This window comes from Centruroides vittatus, unplaced genomic scaffold (assembly GCF_030686945.1).
Source record: "Centruroides vittatus isolate TY-2023 unplaced genomic scaffold, ASM3068694v2 contig_1114, whole genome shotgun sequence".
NCBI classification, from domain to species: Eukaryota; Metazoa; Arthropoda; class Arachnida; order Scorpiones; family Buthidae; genus Centruroides; species Centruroides vittatus.
In genome coordinates, this window is record NW_027120716.1 from 1,400,584 (window position 1) to 1,426,209 (window position 25,626).

The 25,626-nt window shown below is 33.6% G+C and overlaps 1 protein-coding gene across 3 annotated transcripts in view; it reads left to right on the forward strand.

Annotated features, from left to right (window-relative positions):
• The first annotated feature begins 230 nt into the window (after window positions 1–230).
• Window positions 231–25,626, forward strand: part of LOC136977628 (RNA-binding protein lark-like) — a 115,437-nt gene continuing 90,041 nt past the window's right edge. For all 3 annotated transcript variants that reach the window (XM_067273180.1, XM_067273167.1, XM_067273172.1), the window contains exons 1-2: window positions 231–351; window positions 10,265–10,309. In XM_067273180.1, coding sequence (XP_067129281.1) covers window positions 10,301–10,309 — 9 coding nt within the window. In that variant the 5' untranslated portion in view covers window positions 231–351; window positions 10,265–10,300. The remainder of the gene's footprint in view (window positions 352–10,264; window positions 10,310–25,626) is intronic.

Here is a 25,626-nt window from a genome sequence, read left to right on the forward strand (position 1 = left end):
TTCAGTTCTGGCTTTTTAATGTATAAACGCAATTATTAAATTATTAAAATAAATAAATGTATTATGAATCATGTAAAACTTAAATACGAGATATATCGTATAGTATTTAAAATTTCAAAAATACATAAATCTAATAAATTTTTCCATAAAATCAATTTAAAATGTATTTCATACAAGTAAATCCAAGTTTTCCGTATTTTAAAACAAATTTGAAAATTTAATGATGGCTTTTTTGATAACTTTCAGTAGCAAGAAAAGAGCGCCTCTATCGGTAAGAAAAGATTTGGCGAACGATCAATAGGAGAATTGGGTATCGCCATTTAGCAACCCGCGAGATTATTTCATCTAAAGGTAACTAATTTAATAAAATGAAATCATTTCAATGTATCTAAACAATAATTTTAAAGCTAACTGATCTTTTGAAATAATCAGTAATTATATAATGTGAAGTTTTCCGTATTAACAACTCTGTACATCGGTTCAAAGGACAATGAGATTGACGCCATTTTGATAGTGGAGCAAATGTTAAGTTAGAAATTAAATTCTTAACTTCTTTGTACGTTTTCCATAAAACCAAAACTGATTTATTGAATTTGTGCGAGTTTAAAATTGCTGAAGAGATGTGATATTAATGTAATTAATAGAATCAGTATTACATAGAATCAAAATGGCGGGTAACGAAGAACACAAAGAAAAAAAATGAGTTTAGCTGTTTATTTCATTATATTTGAAAGGGTAAAATGACAAGATAGACACGAATGCTTTATGAAATATTTCTATTTTATACTTAATGAAATATGAAAAATTTGCTCTGATAAATTAACTCACTATCAGTTCATTATCAAACTCAATTTTTGATTTCTTTCGGTCATTACGTTATCAAATTTACAAAATTTTTTTTTTTATATATATATGTCTGTGACATTATATTGTAACTAATGTTTATTATTTAAAATTTACCACAAAAAAGATACTTTAATATTCATATGCTGATATTATTGACCTCTAAAGCCATGTGATTATTCACTGGAATCAAGTTTTTCATCTATTCATAATAAACACATTTATTTTGTTTTTAATTTCTATATGATCTCAGTATGAAATATCCTTTAAAATAAGTCATAAAATTTTTCTAAATAATATGTAGAGGTTTATAAGGGTGAACTAGCTACTGCGGCTACTCTGCTAAATTAGTCAATGCATCTTTGACAGTGGATGAAGTTTAAAGAGTGCTGTGCTTGTAACACTGTTAATTGGTCATCTTTGGACGTGGATGGTTGAAAGTAGAACTTTTCACCTTTTAACTTGTTCATTGATTGAGGCAATAACATTAGTGTTCTTTAAACTTAATTTGTTAAAAATGCATTGATTACTTTGGGTGTAGAATTTCAATTTGTTGATATTTTTATAGCACAAAAGTGGTAATATTGTATTAAAACATATTTGGTTATATAATCTTTGAATGATTGGTTGATAGGTTTCTTTTTGATGTAGGTTATTTGCATTTTTCATGGCATGCTCGCCTGCTGGTGTTTAATAACAAAACTATTTTATCTGGGTCGTTTGAATCATTCTTGAGTATTGTCAGTAGTAAAGATGAATAGCAATTTGCGTTTTTTGTGAACTTTAGGGGCATTACATTTTTACAAAAGGGCTACTTTATCTGGATCGTAAAATTAATCATATATTACTGTTCGATATAATGATATATGCTGCCTGTAGTTGTTTATCGAGAAATTTTATAGAAGGAGAACAATTATTGCTAGCAGGACATGTCATTGTGTGATATTGAAACAAGTGAGCGAGATCATTCTATACATATTTCTGCCCTTTGTTTTAAAAAATATCAGCTTTGACATTGTCCTATCAGAGTTGGATTTACAAGTAAAAAGCTATGTAAGTTGCTTAGGGCCTCGACTTTCAAGAGGCCTGAAACATTTGTACAAAAGAGAAAATTGAAGTCAAATTTTGTAATAAACATTTTGGGTGTACTATAGATTACTCCCTATGGAATTTCAGGACTTTGATTATATATTTGAACTCAGGGGTCCGAGACGAGTTCAACGGTACCCTATTTTTGGACCGGAGACGAAAAATAAAAAAGTTATCGCTCTTTTTAAGTTACCATACTTTTTTAATGCTCTCATGCAGACGGCATCGTAGTTGCTAGTATTGCCATCTTGCGGTAAAGTCTGCAAACCATGACGTCGGACTACAGTCATCTCCCGGAGCGTTAAACACGCGATACGAGAGCGGAGAGAGCGACGCGACTTCCGATCATCACGCGATTGCCATTTCGGTTAATGTTACTTATGGCAGCGAACATGGCGGCCCGACTGACCTCTCGTATGGGAGCCACCACACGCCGCCATGTGCTAAACTAGTGATCGATTCACGGTAGTTCTTGAACAAAGTAAAAAAGGGGGGAAACGTCTACTAAAGGCAATTTTAACGGCAAGCACGCGACTTCCGATCGCGATAGCGAGGCCGACTTAGCGGAGAGCGACGCGACTCCCTATCATCGCGTGATCGCCGGAAAAAAGTATGATAACTTTTTTATTTTTCGTCTCCGGTCCAAAAGTAGAGTATCATTGAACTCGTCTCGGTCCCCTGAGTTCAGATATATACCCAAACACACGAAATTCCATAGGGAGTAATCTATAGTATACCCAACATTTTTTTTACAAACCAACAAAATATACTTTACTTTTTATTTTGTGTAGTATTTCATTAATTTTTTTCTAAGAATCACGATAAGGTCTTTTTTTTAAAAAAAATTGATAAAACCAATTTTTAAAAAGATTTTTAATGGAATGGGTATAAAAATTTAATTATTCAGTTATAAAACAGAAGACTAGTGAAACCTCACATCTTTTTCTTCCAATATCCGTATTAAATCAGAGACATAATCTGATTTAATTCTTTTCTTTTGACTTCTAAAATTGTGAAGGGTTGGTAAGGGGACTTACAGAGTTCAGCTGAGGGCTTCGAAATTCTTAAATCCGACCCTGAGTCCCCCACAAAATTACTGGCATTTTAAACTTTAAGAAAATATGTTTTAAAATTGACAGCATAACTTGTTCATGAAAAGCTGGACAATCGGGAAACTCAATTCTTAACAGTCTAATCCACTCTCAGAATTCAGAGAAAAATATAACCGATTGATTTCCGAATAATCATATGGGAAAACTTATATTAGGCTCCTGTAAGGTTTTGAAATTGCAATTTGGAATGCAACAGAGAACTTTGCTTTTTCTATTGCTATACATCTTTACTGCTGATAATACACAAGAATGAATCAAATGACCCAGGTAGAATAGTTTTGTTTTTAAACACCAGAAGACGAGCATCTGGTGAAAAATGTGAATAGCAACTTACAAAGTTCAGATTAGTTTTATCCCAATTTTTGTAGATACAGTAGAGAGTCGAAAATCGGAATCAATTGGGGACTGAGGTTGTTCAGATTAGTGATTTGTTTCGATTACCTATTATGTACTAAAAAATATATTAACCTGTCCGATGTTCAAATTTTTCTCCGTTGGGTGTCGCTTTATGTTGAATTTTCGTCGATTTTAAGCCTAACGAAAAATTTTTATAATAATAATCGAGGCTATCGTATCGTTAAAAATTATTTCTGCATTTTGTACAAACAAAATAAATATATTGAAGAATATTAAAACATGAAAATTATACTTTAGAAGTAAATCTAGTATAAAAAACGTTCGATTCAGCATGACACAGTCCGACTGAAAATCGTTCCGATTACTGGTGATTTTGATTACCGGGGTTCAGATTAACGACTCTCTACTGTATTCATTTTTATTGCTTACTTTCTATTTTGAGAATTCTCAAAACAAATGTGATGAAGATATTTGATTGTATTAACTTCCAGTGATTGTGATAAATGTAATATTTTCAACAATTTGAAAGAGACTATTTTAGCAAATATAAACTATAACTATGGATATTCAAAATTTACACACAAAATCTTTTGTTAGCAACAAAACCATTTAATTACATTTTTGGCTTTTTTTAAAGACCATTTTCATGGATCACTACCATTTACTGTTATATTTTATTCATTTGTTTTGTTCAGTTCTGTATTTTACCCGAAGATGATCTTTAAAAAAGGCTTAAAATGTTTGTAATTAAACTGTTTTGCTGCTCACAATAGACTTTCAGCTAGATTTACTCTAGCTAGAGCTCTACATAGTGTAGACCAGTGTTACTCAATCTTTTTCTTTCTTGGGCCACATACACATGATAGCTATTACACACGGGCTGCAACATAACGATTATAATAAAAAACTTATATAATTTCTCACTCACCCTAGAAATTTAGTGTGACTGTTGATATTGCAAACATTTTTTCACAATTTCATTTAAATTAGGCTTGTAACTGCTGCATGCTACTCGTAAAACAGCATCCAGGTGTGAATCAGTAAGTCGATTTCTATATACAGTCAAACCTGTTTTTATGCGGTGGATAGGGACCGCATTAAAAAAAAAACGCATAAAAAAATCGCACGAAACTTCACGAATGGCTGTAAAAAATAGTTTTCACAACACAATTAAAAAAATATTTTTTTTTTTATGCGGTCAATAGGGACACCGCATAAAAAAAATCTCACATAGAAAATAACTCAAAACCGTACGAAATAGAATTTATTGACAACAGATGTCAGCACTTGACTGCATCGTCTGGTCTATCGTCTGTTTTACATATTTTTGTCCAGGTGGTGTTTTGTTGACTTAAAAAGTAAATTATTTTATTTTTCGCATATTCATGCAATAATATTACTATAATAAGTGCATTTATGCTATAATAAGTTTATTTAGCTATAATAAGTCAACGTGAGACATGACGAATCGCACGAGACTAGTCGCCAACTATATCGCACAAAAAAAAATCGCACAAAAAAAACCGCACAAATAAAAAATTTGCATTAAAAAAATTGCACAAAAAAGACCGCATAAAAACAGGTTTGACTGTATATGTTCTTTGCATATTTCATTTTTGAGTATGACGTTTCATGCAGTTACGTTGATGCGAACAACGTAAAATTTGAGCACATTTTTTTACAGAAAGGATAAAAGGGACTTTGCAGTGTGGGCGAAGTGACCGAATCCATTTTTTGCCGCAAAAATTTCAAAATTTATATTTTGACTGCATTATTTACGGGTCACGTCCGGGCCACTCACAAAAGCTCGGTGGGCCACATGCGGAGTATTGTGGGTGTAGACCAATATATGCCGCTGACCTCGATATAGAGACACAATTACAAGCTAGTGTCCTGGTAAGATGCAACACACTGCCTTAGATTTTTGGAGGTTTCAGAAATTTTTAAGGCAACCATGTTGAATTTTTGTCGATGTTAAGCCTAACAAAAAATTTTTTTTAAAATAATAATCATGGCTACTGTATCATTAAAAATTATTTTTTTATTTTGCACCAACAAAATAAATATATTGAAAAATATAAAAACAAAAAAAATTATATTTTGAAAGTTTGTTTTAATATAAAAATTATGACACACATCGACATCTAGTATCAAAAATGTTTCAATGCAGAAACGAGTATGTTTGGAGTCAATGGGTTAGGTCAAATGAGGTCAACACGAAAATACTCAGGAACAACACAGGATAGGTTAAACAGTGCACATATCAATTACAAAGAGGAACTTTCTTTGTCAGCAGCTTGGCAGGCCCTTTATGAACCAGAGTTATAATATTTAATTATTGTAGAACTTATGGTTCCTTCCACTAGCTCTATGGGCAACCATAGAGCTAGTGGAAGGAACGGCAAAACTAGATTGAGGCGCATCCAGGTAACAGAATCGGGGCTACAAAGGCAGCAGCAGAATTGTTCCATGTAGTACTTTTGTACTAATTTAGTACCTTTTACTTGTTCCAGTACCAAGATACCCAACACTATTTTCCTAGTACCATTTTTCTAGTACCATTCATGAAATCCTAGTACCTTTCCTTTCAATTTAGTATCTTTCAAAACATTCATTTCTATTTTATATTTCTTTTTTACTTTGGCAGTAAATAGATGTTTTTATTTCTTCCTCATTCAAGTGCAGCAGTTGAACATATTTTTTTGCAATTAAATTTAATAAAAACTAAACTACAAAATCAAGTTCTTACTGATTTCTATGAAGCACTGTTATTAGCAAAGGAGCTACTTAAAAGCTCCAATGATAAAATGTTACACTTGGAAACCATCATCTGTTTCAACCATACAAAAACATTCTAGTGAGGAAGATTCTGATGATGATGATCATACCAGTGATTTTTCAATGTGATAATTTTAAAGTTTAGTACAATTTAGTACAAAAGTTTAGTACATGTTGATTACTTTTGTTTCAACATTTTGTTCACTTGATTGTTGTTGAGGAATAATAGCATTTTTGCAATATATGAATTTTGTGTGTTACATGTAACACTATATATTTTAATAAATAGAAATTTGATAAATTATAAATTTATATACTTATAAATAATATATAAATTTATAATTTATGTGTATATATATTAGGGTGTCCCTTATCTTTTGAATATTTTTTTTCCAACACATAGGGCCTAGTTTTGTTTATTTTACCCTTAAATACTCCCACAATAAATTTCAGCTCATTTTGATCACTAGAACCAGTGCCGACTTGCATCGAATCATTTCCATACATATGATGCTAGAGAGTGGCACGTATTTGCTTTGTTTGCCATTCTAAAACAATTTGCTGGGCTATTAAGACATATAGTTTTTTTTTTGAAGATGTCAGTGGAATTACAAAGCACTAAAAAACATATTTTCTTAGTCGGAGAGATAAACCACCAAATCATGGGTGCAAAATTATCGTCAAATCAGCAAGTACTCGCAGTTTTGTTTTTTAACATTTGCTAAGTTAAACTAACTGTGAGTGAAAGCATAAATCTTGTAATATGCGAGTGTATCATTTTGGGAAAAAGCTAGAATACCTAAAAAATCTATACCTAACTATGTCAAGAAATTGTTGGATCTTTATCACATATAGAGAGTCTCCATACCTGAACACACAGTCAATAAAAACATGGATAGTATGGTACTAGCTGCATTCGCCAAGGAGCAGGATGTTATGGTTTATTGGGACAAGGCGGAGATTATTAAACATACAAGGTCAGCACAAGCGGTGAAATACATAGAAAAAATGGAAATACACAAAGTGCATCTCAACAAACAGTGCATTAATCATAGAGGCTCCGACAGTTTATCCATGGCCTGGAAGTCTTTCTATAAAACGGATATGACGTAATTTTATGACTCTGCAGAAGCCGCTTTACTTTATTCCTGTCTAATATTGTTTTTACCTTTGGGTAATTTATATACGTGTGCTAGGATTATTTTGGATGTTTAAATTTTACATTAGTTGTGACGTTATTAAGAATGGATTTACGTTTTTACCGTTACATGCACGACCAGTGTTTGAAATATTCGTTCTTTTTTAAATTCGAATTTAAAACAAAATAGTAAAACAATCTTTATTGTTTAGTGCTTTTGAAAATTTACCATTTTATCAGTAATAAGTAGTAAATTTGCAATCTCTGTACACAAATTATATATGTGTTTAAAATTTTGCTAAAGTGACTTTTTTATGTAATGCATAGGCAGTTACAGACTACAGCCAAACTTTGGTTTTATAACAATTTGTTTTTAAAAGTTGTTCTAAAACCAAAACAAATTTTTCCGTAAGAAACAATAATACCTTTAATATCTTTTTGTTTATTTGTAGTTAAGTTAGGACAATGCAACATTTGGGTGATTTGCCTAGGGGGAATGCCTTCCAGGAGGTCTTTTTAAGGGTAACTAGCCCCTATTCAGGCATTAAAGATGTGGAGAAAACTCAGAAATGCCACATGGCCGGCCTGTCATGTTCTCAATGCTGAAAACAACACTTTCCTGTAACCTTTTGACCTTCTAGCCATAAATTACTGATTTGAATATAACAATTGACTGTCCGTCGAGGCAGTTGCCGCTCATTCCTCCAAGACTTAACAAATTGTCGCCCACCATTTCTCCGATGGTTAAGCTTAGTTCACATTGAGTGCAATTCACTGGCGAAAGCAAAAAACAAAGGTGAATAACACGTCAGTCATGATGTCGTTTCTGGTGAATTTTATCATTTCACAAATTGCTTTGAAGTTCAGAACTGTCAAATTTTTTCGCCAACGAAAAAAATTTTGACACCGATCATATTTCCATTAGTTGTCATATGGTTCTTGTTATGTTCAAAGTAGCTACAGAAACTTTCTCATGCAATAGAGTAAATGTTGTAATTACAGATTTTTAATATTCCTCTCACCCAGCATTGTTTTCTTTTCAAGGTATCTTTCTTTCTCAATAAATAAACAAATGTGGTTAATGACCGAATATTGGAAGTGGCCATTTTGTTTCTCAAGATTATGTTTTCTCTTGCTTGAAAATGATTGGCTTCTTAAAATTCGCACTCGCTTTTTGGTTTTGGTTGTATGGGCCAATTTTGCTAAGCAAATAAAAATTGCTTTTTGCTTTTCTCATTTGCTTTTGCTATTTGCTCAGTGTGATCTAACCTATACAGTTGTTGCCAAAACCTGGTCCTATAACAGAAGTCCTTGCCAGCTCCTTAACCCATCATGTTTGCACTGTGCCTCCTACTTGGATTAACTTTGCCACCAAATGAACTTATTAAGTGCCTCTTATTTGGATTAACATCATTGCCAAAGTGGAATACTAAATTGCATCCTAATAGGATAACTTTGTCGTTGAAACTCTGGACAATTCTAGATTTCACCTCTATTCTCAGAACAGGGAGGTACCACATTTACTAGTGGATCAGTCAAATTTCAGGTATTTACGTCTACATGAGATATCCTGTAAACTCTCTCTTGCAATCACCTATGGTATATAGGTCAGTTATTTTGACATAGTATGATGTATGTATCATGTAATCCTTTTTCATTTTCAAATAAACAGTTATTAGTTGTTAAACAGTATGAGTGATTCACTTCTGACTCGCTGTCTCTCTGACTTCCATGCAACTCGCCGTCTCTCTGACTTCCATGCAACTCGTCGTCTCTTATATATCCATCCTGAATCTGATCACCTGTGCACAGGCGATCTAACTTTGACTCTTAACACTCGTAGATATTACAAAATTTAGACAAAACAGGAAAATAGAACATTTGGTGAAAGAAAAACATCATATTATAGTAGCAAAAATTCTTGAGTGTCAAGAAAGAAAATGTTAAGTCTAGAGATATGAGAAAAGATTTCAAAGTTTGTCACAGTAAAGATGCATTGTCAAACTTTGACACTGCATCTTTACTATGACAAACTTTGACAATGTGTGGATTCCTTCTAATCAGTCCTAAAGGCACCATCTTATAAACGATTGATCATGAGAGGACCAGGGGATGAAAAATGGGTTATAGAGGGCTTCAGGTGTGCAACTTCCAAAATCTGTAAACATTGATAGTAATTTCACCATTCTTAAGAGAGAAAGATATATCCAAAAAATGTGCCTTGGTGTCACTTTCTTGCTCAAGTGACACCAAGGCACATTTCTTTCTTTCAATGTAAGGCCAGATAAATTGGAGTTAGTATTGTTGACAAATTGTAGGATGTGGGGATGTCTCCTCCATATAATCAGCACATTACCAATGTTTATGAGTTACAGACAAATGTTTGATGCATACTTGGGCAAAGTAGCAAACTCCAGGAATCTAAGGACATTTCACACACCGTTTGTGAAAGTTGGCTCCCCAAAATAACACCCCTGTTCTGGACGTATGTGGTGATGTTAAACGTGAAGGAAAAGTAGATGACTAGGTGTGCAAGTTTTAAAATCTGTGAATGTAATGCTGAAAAGTAGTTGAACTTTTCCAGGAGAAATTCTTTGATGTGACATAAATGCAGTTTAAGTGTTAACAGGATAAAAATTTAGTAGTTGTAATCATTAAAAATATTCATGGTTATAATGAGTTACCTAAATTTTTAGTAATTACTACAACTCATTATAACCACGAATGTTTATACAGAAATGTATCTTACATGTAAACAAAATTTATTTCAATAACCATGAACAATTGTAACAAACAGTTTTATTATAACTGTTTAACTTATAATTACTTAATGAACTTTACATAACAGTAAGTTTGTTAAATCTTATGTTTAAATAATTTACATTAATATATTCCTAGTCATTTATTGAATATATTTTTATTGAAAACATTAATTTATATATTTCAGATATTTCTTTGTATTTGAAAACGTGAAAGATTCATAATGGTTCGAGTAAGTAAATTATATTTGTTGTCTTTTGGTACGTAAGTTTTGATGGTTATAGTCAGTAAGCTGGTGTTGCAGTGAAGATTATTTACACTAGTTTATTTTACTGTAGTATAACTTATTTGCTATTAATTTAGAATTTTACTATATTTCTTTTGTAACATTTTTAAGAATTTGTTAAATTTGTTTGAATGCTTTTTATTTGATCTTTGGAATGTGAAGAAGAGAATTTAATTCAAATTTATGATACTCATGTATCTTTCATAATAAACTTTTTTTTGTGAGAAGTACATCTAGTACTTAGATTAAGTTTTCCACATCATCACCATTCAAAATCAAGTATTTGTTGTATTGTGGCACCAGCTTTTACAATCCCTCATCAAAAAAAGTGGTATCACCAGGTTACCTAGCCAGTTGTTGATTTCATCTGTGAGCATCTCTATTTCAAACTTCTGCATATCCAGCCAGACCTTCATCTTCCTGAATAGATGCCAGTTACTTGGTGCTAAGTCTGAACTGTAAGGGAAGTCAAAAGTCTTCCAGTTGAACTGCTTGAGTAAAGTGTTTGTGTGAACTGCATTGTGAAGTGGAGCATTGTCTTGGAGGAGAACAACATCCTTGGTGAGCATTCCATGCCTTTTGTTTTGAAGTAACTTACAAAGCTTCTTCAGTGTTTCTCAACAAAGCATCTGAAGCTATTGTCCCCAGTTCTGTGAATTCCATCAATTGGGTTTGCAAAAGAACTTTGAAGATTCTGGTTGTTGTTTTTCTTCAGAAGTGTTGGTTTGAATTTCTCTGATTTGTTTGGAGAATGAGTGATTCCAAAGTTTTGATTGTTTCTTAGTCTCTATCCAGGAATTGAACCAATGTCTCATCCCTAGTCATAATCCTGTCAAGAAATTTGTCCCCTTCCTTGATGTTGCAGAAGAAATGTCAAAGCTGAGTTCATTTTTTGAGTTTTGTTAATAACAGTAAATTGTTTTGGTATCCACCAGGTACAGAGCTTTGGGGTAACCTAATCTCTCTGTCAATACCAAATAAACTAGTCTTCAAAATTTGAGTAAATTTGTCAAAGTTCTGAAATCATGAAATGTTTTTCACATGACTTGTCAACTTCTTTAATGAATTTATCAGCCAATTGAGTGTCATCCTTGTTCACACTTGTGCATATCTGTGTGCCATCCCTGAATTTCCTACACCAGTTCCTCACATAGCTGTCACTCATAACGTTATCGTTGTACATATATCACAATTGACAATGAATTTTGGTGTCAGTGTGTCCTTTTGCTTGCAGAAAATGTATCACACCATGCACATACCTTACAGCTGGCAGAAATGATGATGATGATAGGATCCATGTTTACTTGATAGCACAAATAAAACAAACAATAATGAAACTGAATAGCGTTCAATGATATTAACATTTATTAATTCTATATGTAATGAGACACATTGCATTGGCAACCAGTCAGAGGTGGATTTTGGAATAGTGCTGTATTATTAATAATTGTATTGTATGTAAATGTTGGATCAGAAACAATAAAATGTAAAGATATCTAAATTAAAATTTTAATGGATGTTAGTAGAGATCAGATTGAATGAGGCCTGTTTATTCTGACATTTTAGCATAATTCATATTAGTTATTAGTACCCTTTATAAATTAAAACAAAGTCAGTCTCAGTTCTTTCTATTGATCAGTTCAATTTTCTTTGATCCTCTACAACATCTAAATTAAGAAACAAAAATCAAGAACATTCACTCGAAGACCATGATTTAATTTTGGATATATATATATCCTAAATTAAATCATGCCAGCTTAATAATAATAACAAATTATATATATATATATATATATACACTGGACATTCCAGTTTTCAACACTGACTCGGTGCTGATCTCAACGTTCGTTAAAAGTCATTTTGTTTTTCAACGTTGAAGTGGCGCTATTGTCAGTGCTCTCTCAACACACTCAGCACTCAACAGATATGTTGACTGCTACTTTCCAATGGATTGTGGGTAATTGGTAAGACATTTGAATGGAATCCATCTTGCTGAGAATGGAATTATGGGAATTAAGCACTTTGTGCTCGAGTTGGAACATCGTTGATGACGTCAAATTGTTGACTTCAACTCTCAACACTCGCGTTGAAAATTGGAATGTCCTGATTACAGAATGCCAAGGGACCAAACAACTCTTCTGTAGTAGACAGGTTTCCTCTATATACAGGTTACCTGCTATAAATATCCCTTAATTAATGAAATTAATAAATTCTCGATGTTACCGCATATATCAAAATCAACCTCGATACTTGACCGAACAATCACCACCTGCGCAAATATTTTAATTTTAACTAATTTTTTTATTCATTTGTAAAAAAGTTCTCTAAAAATGAGTAACCAATTTAAAAATAAAATAAAATCTTGCAGCTGCCTACTTTTGTCAGTCAAAATTATACTCAATTCAGTTTGTTTTATTCATAAGTGGAGAGAAAATTGCATGCAGAACACAATCATCATCATGTTTTACAACCATTTCAAGTGGATGAAGTGTTTCAACAATATGCATCTGTGATACACTAAGATTTGTTGTAAATTCATCTGTCAATCTTTAACAATTTCTTCCATCAATTTCTCTTCAACAGCTTTTGGGGACCCATATGTTTTGTATCCTTCAGTTCATGATTTCCTGAATGAAATTTTCAAAATTTTGTCACATTTGACAAATTTAGAGTTTAGAAGCATTTTTCCCATATGCACTATGAGTATTTTTTTTTTACTGTTTGTATAGCTTGATATCCTTTATGAAACTTAAAAAGCATGCATAATATGCCTGATGTGCATTTTATCTGCGGACATTTCAACTTGATTTTATTCAAATGAAATGTGATGTAAAATAGTTTAAAATAAGCTGCAAAACAAAGAATACAATCTCACATCAGGAATAATGTGTTAGATTTCACAACTTATAATTACATCACATATTTACTTAATTAATTATTCACATATTAAATAAAAACAGTTGTTAATAAAAATACACAAAAACTTTCCATTCAAATCTCAATAAAATTACTCTAATACAGTAGATGTATTTTGCTATTCTGTATTGCATATGTGTATATATTGACTTTTTATGATTTATATATGCTAGACTTGTAAACTTCTTGTTAAATTTGTGTTAAATTCTAGTTGAAATGCTTTTATAAATGTCATCATTCTAACAACTTACTTTCTCTTGGTCAGGAATAACTCTTGGATGCACACGTTTTTGTGTGGTAAAATTAAAGATGTGTTAATTGAAACTTCTTCCATGTATGTAAAGAGATTGTTTCAATTAATTTCACTGATACCTTACATGTAAAATGGATTATCTTGCATACTTTAAAGATTAGGAGAGATTAAATTACTTCATGAAAGACACACAAAACACTGTTTTATTTTGCTTAACACAGTTTTCTACATCCCCGTAACATAAATAGGATATTTTATGTTTTGGAGTAGAAGTCAAATAAAGTAGTTTGCACTGAACTGCCCTTGAAAACACACTCTTCAGCTATTATTTTTGCTCTACTGGCCAGAAGCAGCAGTTCTGAGTCATTTCGACTCAGAACAAAGTCTTGAAGTTCTGTGATGTGCTTTAGAGCTTGATGGTAAGTCTTCACACACTATTCTTTGCAAGGATCCATGTTGTCTTCAGACTCCATCTCTTTATCTTCATCTTTATGCTGATGATCACAAAATGCACTATGTTCTCTAAATTATTTTTGGTTGCAACTTCGCTGTCAATACTTATGTAATCTTCAACATGCGATATTCACAAAGTTAGCATGATTTAGAATTTCCTTCAGAGTTCTGAATCTGGCACCATCATCTTTGCTAATTTCAACTGCGTCCTCATTGTCATTACATAAAAAGTTTGCTTTTCGAAAGCAAGATTTGATTGTCGCCAGCATCACTTTCCTGAGTGCTTCTTCTATCTACAGTGTTGCATCCAGTACAAATACAGATTGGGAAATCTCAGCTGTAGATGAACTGGATTCCATCTTTGTGATAATCGAATGCAAAACCAATTGGCAATAGTTTAACTTGATGCACTTTATTACACCTAAGTCTAAGAACTGCATGATGCTTGTTCCAGCAGGAAACAATGCAAGACACACGTTTGACAATTCAATGTGAGGGTGGCATGTTGCATTGTCCAAGAACAAAAAACATGGCGATTCTGACTCTTCATTCTATTGTTAAATCCTTTGAGCCATTCTTCCATCAAATTAGGCATCATCCATGCTTTTTTGTTTGCTTTCCATATCATGGGAAGTTCCCTGATATTTGTGTTGATGAAACATCTGGGCCTTGCTGGGATTTTCCTATGATGACAGGTATTTCTATCTCTCCTGTCATAAATGCACAAACAAAAAGTGTCAGGCAGTGTTTAGATTGCTACCACTCCAAAATGAACCTGTTACCGGTGTTCCTTGCGAAAATCGTCATCTCACTAACGTTTTCGAACTTATAAAAGTTCTTCTTCAGGTGAAGATGGAAGAATTTGAAAAAATAGAATAGAAGGTTTTAAATCAAACCGCTTTGTCTAATTCCGTCGTGGCTGATATGCGCTGTAGTGTCTGGGTGTTGGTTATTGTCTATGCACGTCTAAAAGGACTTGCCAGGCTGATGAAATGTTGATCTCCTCTTTTTGGTTGATGCAGATATTATTAAAGCTCATTTTATATATAGCAATAGCTTCTAACCACTTTATATGTTCCGGGTGGGGCGTCATTATGATGATTTTAGCCTTATCTAGTTCTGCCTTGATATCTTGATCGGATGCGTATGTACTTAGCGCCGTGTTGAGTTTCCAGTGCTGTAGGTCAGCTTGGTGTTCTTTTAATCTGGTCTTTAATGAGCGCTTAGTGGAACCGATGTAAATGAGTTCTCTTTGCCATCTGTTGTCCATTAGAGGGATAGAGTACACTCCATACATTCTGTTGGGATCCGGAGGGTCTTTGCAATTTTTTAGGATTTCGGCTATTGTGGGGCCTCTTCAATATGCTATCTGCATCTGCTGATAGCGTATTCGATTTGAAACCTTCTATTCTATTTTTTCAAATTCTTCCATCTTCACCTGAAGAAGAACTTTTATAAATTCGAAAACGTTAGTGAGACGATGATTTTCGCAAGGAACACCGGTAACAGGTTCGTTTTGGAGTGGTAGTTTATAAATTCCGGTGTCAGTAGAGAGTAGAACAGTAGTTTAGATTGCTTTCCACCTGAGCACTTTTTTCTCTTCAGATGCAGTTTTGTCAGGAAGTATTTGGTAAAATAAGCCAGTTTTATTGTCCATTTGCAATATCTTTGGGTTTGTAGCTCTCTATCAGAACCTTTAGTCTCACGGTCCATTCTGCTACGGTTTCTTCTGCAACATCTGATTTTCCAGACATGATCTGTAAAATTAGCAGATGTTGCAAAAGAAATGTCTTGAAAGAAATTGAATGCCTCTTCTGGAAACTATCCAACCAACAATTTGATGCTTTAAAGTCAATCTTACCTAACAGCTCAACAACTTTCTTTGCTTTCTTGCAATATAGTGCCAGAAACAGGCAGGTTCTTTTCCCTAATTTTGCAAAACCAAGCCCAAATCACCTTGTAGGCAATGGTCGTCGGGCACTATAGTCTTTGTTCGGTCAAAGCAGTGGATGATGATGGATATACATCTGACCTCATGAGTCGCCAGAGGAAAAGAGGCATGATTTCTTCAATGTCGCTGACTTCATTACTACGCGAGACCCTCTGGTGGCATCCGTAGACGTTTGTGCTTTCAGTAGTTCCCTACAAGTGCTAACGATACCTCACGTTGAAATGTACCCATCGTCCAGAGTGGGTTATGACTAGGGTTGCCAACTCAGTGGGTCAGAAATCCGGGAGTACTCTTGAATGCAGCACTCTACCCAGGAAATTCAAAAGTATGTAAACCATGTATATCAAACCCAAGCTATTTAAACCCCATAACTGATAATCTAAGCTTTTAAACCCATAACCCGGGGACAGTTAATAATGTAATTAATTAAATGCTACAAATATGTCCATGGCTTACCAGTTTCGTGGTTGAGTCAATGAGATGTTTGTTGCAAACGTCTGGAAGAAGTCTGTAATGGGATAAAAAGTTAACATCTATTAACAGTTGTGTAACGTCGGTAACAATGAATTGCCATGTGAAATTCCGTCGAAGAGAAAAATTGGGTGTGATTGTCACGTGGCTGTATGTTTTGATTTCTGTTCCATTCACTGCGAAGAGTTGGTAATCTACACAGCACCTTGGAAGACGCGAAACTGGGTAAATGGAGATGTCAGCACCAGTGTCGATGAGGAATGCCATTTTGGACATGCAGTCAGTGGTGAATAGGCAATGGCTTGGGTTTTCAGACTCAGTCACCGTCTGTACTGACTCCCGTTTTCGTTTCCCATAGAACAGGAGTGGCCAACTTTTGTGTACATAAGATCCACTTTTTATCTTAAAAATATGTTGTGATTGACTTGTTGTCATAGGCATAGTCTAAGTGGGGAGGGAAAGGTGTGAAATACGTACTATGTTTATACACTGTGTTTCACTGTGCACTCCCGCGGGCTATGGGTAGATAAGCAAAATATATGTTTAAAACTATTTTTTATTTTTTAAATCACTTATTAAGTTTTCAAGATATAGGCTCATAATGAAAATAAGTTTCAGACCCAACTATTGATATTTGCAGCTACAAGTTCATTCTGTACAGGTGGTACCTAAAAAATTCAATTTTTCGACTTTTTTACAAGATAGATTTTTATAAACTTAAAATATAATTTAATTTTTTTATCAATTGCAATGTATAAGTTGTGGTACTATTTATTTGTAAATATGAAAAAGTTGTTATAAAAATGCACAGTATAGCTGATAATTTGATTATAAGATTTTACTTTTGTGATTTTTTTTGGGCCAGGAAAATTTATTATTTTTAGACTTATTTTTTGCTAATCTATCAATAGCTTGCGGGAATGCACCTCGTACTGAAACACAGGGTGTTTCAGTACGAAGTGCATATCTACCTACGTAAAAAAATAACGGGCCAATAAACTGACATCCAGGGAAATTAAAACAACATGCGTAATTATTAACAATTCTTCACTCCACGAAAAAACCTTTATAGTCCAGTGATAGGTGTTTCTACAACAGCTAATGTTTTCAACCCCTTCAAGGTCTTCCTCAGGCACAGTTCATAATAAATTTCAAATACCAGTGAACGGAACAAAAAACCAAAGCGAATTCTATTCCATATTTGGAATCATGGAATTGGAAGATAAGATGGAACATTACGCTCGTGTTGGGATGTTGTTTACGCATGCGTACTATTACGTTTGCTGAACTTCGAATATAAATTATAATTTAATTCAACTTATATTCAAAGTTCGGCAAACGTAATAGTACGCATGCGTAAACAACATCCCAACACGAGTGTAATGTTCCATCTTATCTTCCAATTCCATGATTTCAAATATGGAATAGAATTTGCTTTGGTTTTTTGTTCCATTCACTGGTATTTGAAATTTATTATGAACTGTGCCTGAGGAAGACCTCGAAGGGGTTGAAAACGTTAGCTGTTTTAGAAACACCTATCACTGGACTATATAGGTTTTTTCGTGAAGTGAAGAATTATAATTCATCCAATATATAGTAAGAAGTATATTTATTATTAACAATATTTATTAATTCAAATTAGCTACAGATAAAGACAGATTTAGAATTTATTTTATTACCTCAATATTAATGGAAAGAATGAGTTTGCATGTCTCTAAGCAAGGAATCATAATTAGGTGTATATCCTGACAAAGATTGTAATAATGAGTCTTCAGTATGGTAATCAGTCAGGACAGAATGTTTTTTAGTCTTCGTTAACTTTAAGTATGAAAATGCGAATTCACACAGGTATGTAGATCCGAAATAAGAATAAATATATTTGCTACATTTAATGATACTGGGATATTTTTCTCGGTTGACGTATGATAGTACCAAATATTCAAGCTAAATGGCTGTGTTTTTCTATGAGTCTAGTAATAACTGCATGCATACTGTTGCATTTGCGTGTTACGTTTACATGTTGCATTTGGTTACAAGTGTAACACATTAAGTCAAGACATCACGAGCGATCGACCAAAATGGCTTCATGATAGACTTGTTGGCCACCCCTGCCATAGAACAAGGTGGTCAGGCATTTATGGCAAATTTTGTATGGTATCAGCAGATATTGTTAGGAGAGGTAATAGGTGGAGAGTGTCAACTGAGTCTTCCATACCTCAGGTGACAGCAGCGAGTTGGGAAATGGCCATATCGTCATGACATCTTAAAAATTTGTGTTGAGAGCTCTGTGATTTGCACTTTGAATGCAGCGATCTTGGAGTCATGGACATGGCAGAGATGTTTGGTGTTGGAGGGTATAGTTCACTAAGACGGTTGGCGATCTTAGTGAGGGATTCAAGCTACCCATTGGATATGGTTAGTATCTTCTGCATGTCTGCGGATAGATGGGATAACCAAATACTTTTGAGCAAGTCCTCCGTAACTGTATGACCCGTGAGTGTTCTCAAGCATTGTAGAAATTGCGATGGTGTGTAGTCGCCGAGCTCTTTGGAACATAGCTTTTCGAGACGTTGAGCTTTGGACTGGAACATGCGGTCGATCAATGTCCGTTTTATCGCTTCTTACTTGTTGGTGTTTGAAGGTGCAGCTAATATGTCCTGGACTTTAGTGGCCATGTGCTCTGATAAATTTGTGACTACATAGCTATATTTAGTTTCGTCGTGAGATACATTAAGAAGGATAAATTGACTCTCTAGCTGGGCGAACCATGATCAGGTTTTCATTCCAAAATGGCAGAGGCTTAATCGCCATGCAGTTGACAACCGGTTTGCTTATTTTCATCACATACCTGGTCAAATGTTGCTAATATCTCGGGGGAAATTTCTGAATTTCTATAGGAATTAAATGTTCGAAGGTTTCAAACATTCGGGCTCACCAATGTAGGCAGTAGTTGTCAGGCACTATAGTCTTTGTCCGGTGGATGATGATGGATATCTGTCTGACCTCGTGAGTTGCCACAGGAAAAAAAGCAGGATTTCTTCAATGTTGCTGACGTCACCTTTACACAAGATCCTCTGGTGTCTGTAGATGTTCGCACCCTCAACCTCATTAATTTCCTTGTGATGAATTTGCTCTAAGACAAAAACAATGACAATTTAGTTATACCTGTGTTTTCCAATTTTATACCTCTCTACAATTTGTTTCACAGTCACATTTCTTTGTTTTTTTGTTTTTTTTTTTTTTTTGATGAGCTTCCAGAATCGTAACTTTAGTGTTAAGATCAATATAACATGTTTGTTCACAGCCATGGTATGGCATTGAAGAACTGGAATAAACTAACAAGTGATTACAGATAATCAGTGTGAGATTTTACTTGGTCAATATTCCCTGTTCCTGTGGGGAAATCGGATGACAGGAGGGTTAATTTTGCTACATGTGCAAGTTGTTGTTTGTGATTTTTTTTCCTCAAAAAGAGCATTTGTGTAATCAAAGGTCTTTTGTACACTAGATGATTGCAAAAGTAGCACAGTGATTTATGGATTAATAAGTCACATATATTTTAACTTCAACAGAGATTTTTTATGAAATAATGAGCTTAATAGTAATAACTAAATGAAATAATAACTTTTCTACCTCAAAACAGTTTGCATTCAGTACCACATAACTGTCCTATCCTGTCCTCCTATTCCCCTAAAATAGAGACAGAGTTAGTATTGACCAAGTGCAATCTCTTGTTTCTATGACTATACTTGAATAAAGGCAACAAGGCCCAAGTCAACTAAGCTGTGTGTTATGGCCATGACTCATAGCCTGGCAGTGTGTACAGTTATAGAACCTTCTGCCTCTCCTAAAAGGTGCATTCCACATTGTTCATCAGCCTGAATAAAGATGCCGATTTTTCCATTAAGTGGTCTGGTTTTCCTTTCCATTTCTGTGTTACACAGGTTCTGCTATATACAAGTTAATTTACATATTTACATTAATTTTTGCAAAAAATTCAAGGGACTGAAGAAATTTTCTGTTAATGACAGGTTTTTGCTACGTATAGATTCTGTTATAGACAGGTTTCACTGACACGCACGCGCACACACACACACACACACACACACACAACACAGGGTAGAGCATCGATAATCCGAAACAGTTCGGGACCAGGGTTGTTCAGATAGCTGATTTTTCAGATAACCGATCATATACGAAAAAATATATTAATATATTCCATGTTGAAATTTTTCTCTGTGCGTGTTGCTTTGCATTGAATTTTTGTCAATGTTAAGCCCAACGAAAATTTTTTTAGAATAATAATCGTGGTTATTGTATCATTAAAAATTACCATATTTACTCACATGTAAGATGAGGTTTTTATTCGTTTTTTACTGCTTTGAAAACTATGTCGTCCTATACGTGCGAGCGAAGGATTCTTTGCATTTTTACAATAATTTCTGTGAACCGTGTATACTTCATGCTGTCATTATAGGTCTACAGTCTATTTCGCATAAGTTGGTACCTACTGTAAACAAATTAAGACACACTTTCCTTTGTTTATTGGTTTAATCCTATGTCCATTAATTATAAACTGCATTGCATCTCATTCATTTGCAGAAAATAGTTTCTGGTTATTTATAAAAACATTAATGAAATACAGGTTACTTAGCAATAATTATAAATGTAGTTATTTTATATTAGTTAAATTGTTATTTTTAATGAATATTAGCATATTCTGAATCATTAAAAATAAACTTTTTCCAGTCATGTGCATTATAATGTTTTGGTTTTGTTTTCCATTCATCACGTATTAAGGCAAATATGGTTGTTCAGTTAATACATGCATTTGATAATATTTTGTGATTAAATGAAATAAAATTAGAATTGTATTAATAAATCTAATTTTCTTTATTTTGATCTCTAAAGTCATACCTCGTCCTATATTTGAGATTGTCTTACATCCAAGTAAATATGATATTTTTTTTATTTTGCACAAACAAAATAAATATATTGAAAAATATAAAAACAAAAAAAATTATATTTCAGAAGTTAATCTAGTATAAAAACATTCCAATCAACGAAATAGGATACGTTTATAAAGTTGAACAAGTTAAATGAGAATGACGTCATCATTGTTATTATTTCACTAGACTTTTCGACCGATTCGTTTATAACTAAATGGCTGTTTCTAAAATTGAAGATATGAATGTTGCTAGTGCAGCCTTATCCATAATATTTTTCTTGGATTGCTTTGGGTGGATAGTTATTTCTATCATTTCATCTTTTAATTCACAATTTAAACACTCAAGTAGATTTACAAACATCAATATTGTTGGGTGCCATTTTCTTAACAAAGTAAACTAACTCTTTCCTTTGTGAAGAGTTAGAAGTTAGAGTTAGGGTTTTGTTCAAAACATCATCACCACAGAGCATGCACACTGAACAACACTACTACTTTTTGATCGATTCGTTACTAACATGTTTAACTCGTTTGACTTTACGGACGTACCGTAAAACAACGAGTTATTTTATCTCATGGTTGTGCCAGTGCTGCCAGCTAAAATATGCACACCAACACACACAATAATGAAGTAGCCCAAGACATAGCCAAATATTTCAGTGCCACAGCATCATTGGAAATTTGAATTTGCTGACTGGACAGCTTTTGGTTAACCAATGTTACGGTTGATCGGTATTTGGATAATTGATGCTCTACTGTATTATAATACAACACTACTTGCTATAATCATGTTTATTGTTATTAGCCTCTTATTTCTGATCACTTTTTAAAGTCCTAAGACATTCATGCATTTTCTATGCAAAATTCTTTGTTTAATATGATCAGTTTACAATAAACTATGTATCTTTGATACCAGTGCAAGCTGTTTCAAACATTTGTAAGTGGTCTGCAAACTTGTCATATTAGCTATTTCAGTTTTCCCTGTTTGCATTTGAAGTTTTTCTGTAGCTGCAGCAACAAAAAGAAAAATTAGTGAATGTCATTTAAGTGTTATTTATATTTCTACTATGCTAGTAACTTTTGAAATACCTTATCACCTTTTTCATAAAGTTGATTTTTCAAGAAATTTTGAAAAACCCAAAAAAAATTATTACGCTTCTAACTTTTTAAGTTATAGGACATGCAGTGTAAATTTTTTGCTGGTTTTTTAGAGAAAAATGATGATGTCTTACAGATGTCAGATAACTAAATTTGTAAATAAAATTTGCAGGAAAATTGCATGGGTGTGGCACTTGTGGAGTGAAGAAAATGTTTTTTTTTAATATTTATTTTAATATAATTTGATCCAAAAATGCAGAAAAATAAACACATCAAATTTTCAACTTGCTGTAAATTATCTAAAGTTTCACAGATTATCATTGAATTTGTTTGTAATTGAAGATTGATAGGTTTTCTTTAAAGTTCAGTGTAGTAAAATTTGATTACTTTGCAGCAAGAGAGAGGAGCAAGTTATACCTACTTGTAAACAAACCACAAAGTGTTTTATTATCTGCAATAAAACACTCTACTCTCTCTATTGAAAGTCAGTCAAATTACAGCATTATTGTTTTATTCAAGATTAAACAGTTTCACCCAATTGAATTATCTTTATTCTACTTTTTGCTGTGGGTACCGAGGAGGGATGACGAGGTCAGACCTCTGTTTAGTGTCGGCAACAAGTCGGAGGGACTTGCCTACGAGTCAGAGATGGCTTATTTGTCGGTAGGGGACTGCTTTTTATCTGGTCAAGTGTAGGAGGGAAAGTGGAGTCGTGGTAAGATGATAAGCGAATATTCGAGCAACCAAGACACCATTTAACAGGATAACAACGATTTAATGGAAACAAAATATACATTACAAAAATCTGACATTAAAAGGGGTGACATATATATATATATAGCTATATATCCCTATCACGCAACGGGAGAGAGAGAGTTCACATAAACGGGTTCCATACCTCTGGGACAATCAGCAATTCAAATATGCTGTTCGTCACGATGATCGAATATTCCTTTCTAGGGAAGGTTCGATGGCACTGGAGGCACAATAGTCAAATATATTCCGTAGGCACAAAGGGTAAGATCGCGACTCGATCTTAATCGATGAAAGACTCTCCAACGGGGGAGGAAGGAAACATCTTATATATATCTTTTTGCTGGGAATTTTGGTCACGTGCAGGTGCTTAGGCCATAGGTGTTCCCGGGATTGGAAACAATACGGCAAATTCGGGCGCTAACTATAAACTTAAGTTGCAAGATGATCTGTAAGCAGCATAAGAACAATGGATAGTTGACAGTTATACGGCCGGGGACGCATATTTTCTCGTCCGGGACCGTTTTTAGGCAGGATGTTTACATCCAAGTCAGTTTTTAGACGGGATGTTTATAATAGGAGAATTTTTCGATTCGATATAGGGATTCATTTTATTATAATTCGTATTATATTCGGATTATAACCGGATAGAGGAAAGGGGTAATTATTAATTCGAATATAATATATTACAACGTTCGTTCCAGGGGATTTCCAGATCTCACATTGCAATATAGTTGAATAGTTTCAAAAATTGATTACCTAGCTTCAAAAATCAACATACTTGAAATAGTACAGAAAGCAACAAAGTTTGTGGATGATTATTTAATTAGGAATGTTTTCTATACGAGGAATGAAAATAACTTGCCAATATGAAAACAGTTCATACACTGCAATGTAATTATTATAACACAAAGATCCAGTGTGTCATATATGACACATTCAGTTGGTTCATCTCATGAAGTACTGTTATTAATACAGTTTAAAAAGTACTTTTGTATAATCTTAGTCTCAAGAACAGAAACATGTTTAAATTGTAAAATTATAATCAATAGAAATAGAAAAATGAAACAGTCATACTTGTAATTACTTTCAAAAACACATGTTTAAACAATCACATATATTTTTCTTTGTTTCTATCACAGTGGGATTCATGTCGTCTGATAAGCTTCACTAAACTCTAGTGACAAAACAAATAACTAACATAATTGTTTAGCAGGCAACAAAGCATCTCATTCTTTGGAAGAAAAATTGTGTCTTAAGGTGCGTTCTTTAATAGCGGTCGCTCTGCGTCTTTGCTACTACGGGAGTGCACTGCTGTTTGTAGGCATTTAGGAACAATGGTGAACGAAAGAAAGATGGCAGTGCTCGCATTATCGATAGTATCGTGATGGAGGAATCTATAATTCTAAAATATGAGCTTTTAAAGCAAAAGTAGGGTCCCAATTGTAAAATTTAACCATAAAATGGATTATTTGTTGAAAGAGCATTCAAAATAGCCTCGAAAAAAATTAGAATGCTGGCTACCATTCGAAAAAAATTCGTAAAGACACTTACATCATCGTGTGCACTAACTTGCGCTTTCACAATTTCTAAATTTTCATTTATAAAACCACATAATGGACCCGGAAACGAAACTATCTGAGCCGTGGAGGACGTCATGTTGCTTTCCACTGTAAACTACTGCTACAAGCGGCCGTTTTTGCCATTTGACAGTGCGCACTCCCACCAGAATTTAGGAACGCATTCCGCAGGAATTTTTAAACGGATGTCGCTCGCGCAGAGTTACGTGGAGGAATAAAAGAACGCACCCTTATATGACACACTGCATCTCGAGGTTATGATGGATGTGATCAGATGGACTATTTTAATAAAGGTTTTACAATGATCAGATATTGGGGCATCTTCATTAATTTTGCTTACTTATTTTCATAACACTATATATAGTTGTCATTCAGTAAATCCTCAATTTAAGGAATAATTTGGAAGATGGGGATTGCCAATATTTCAGAATATCTTTAAATTAAATACAGAGAATACTTGACTTTTGTTTTTTGGTATACAGTAGAGAGTCGTTAATCCGAATCAATTGGGGACAGGGGTTGTTCGGATTAGTGATTTGCTCGGATAACCGATTATGTACGAAAAAATATATTAACCTGCCCAATGTTCAAATTTTTCTCCGTTGCGTGTCGCTTCGTGTTAAATTTTCGTCGATTTTAAGCCTAACAAAAATTTTTATAATAATAGTCAAGGCTATCGTATCGTTAAAAATTATTTCTTTATTTTGTACAAACAAAATAAATATATTGCAGAATATAAAAACACGAAAATTATACTTTAGAAGTAAATCTAGTATCAAAAACATTCGATTCAGCATGACACAGTCCAACTGAAAATTGTTCGGATTACCGGGGTTCGGATTA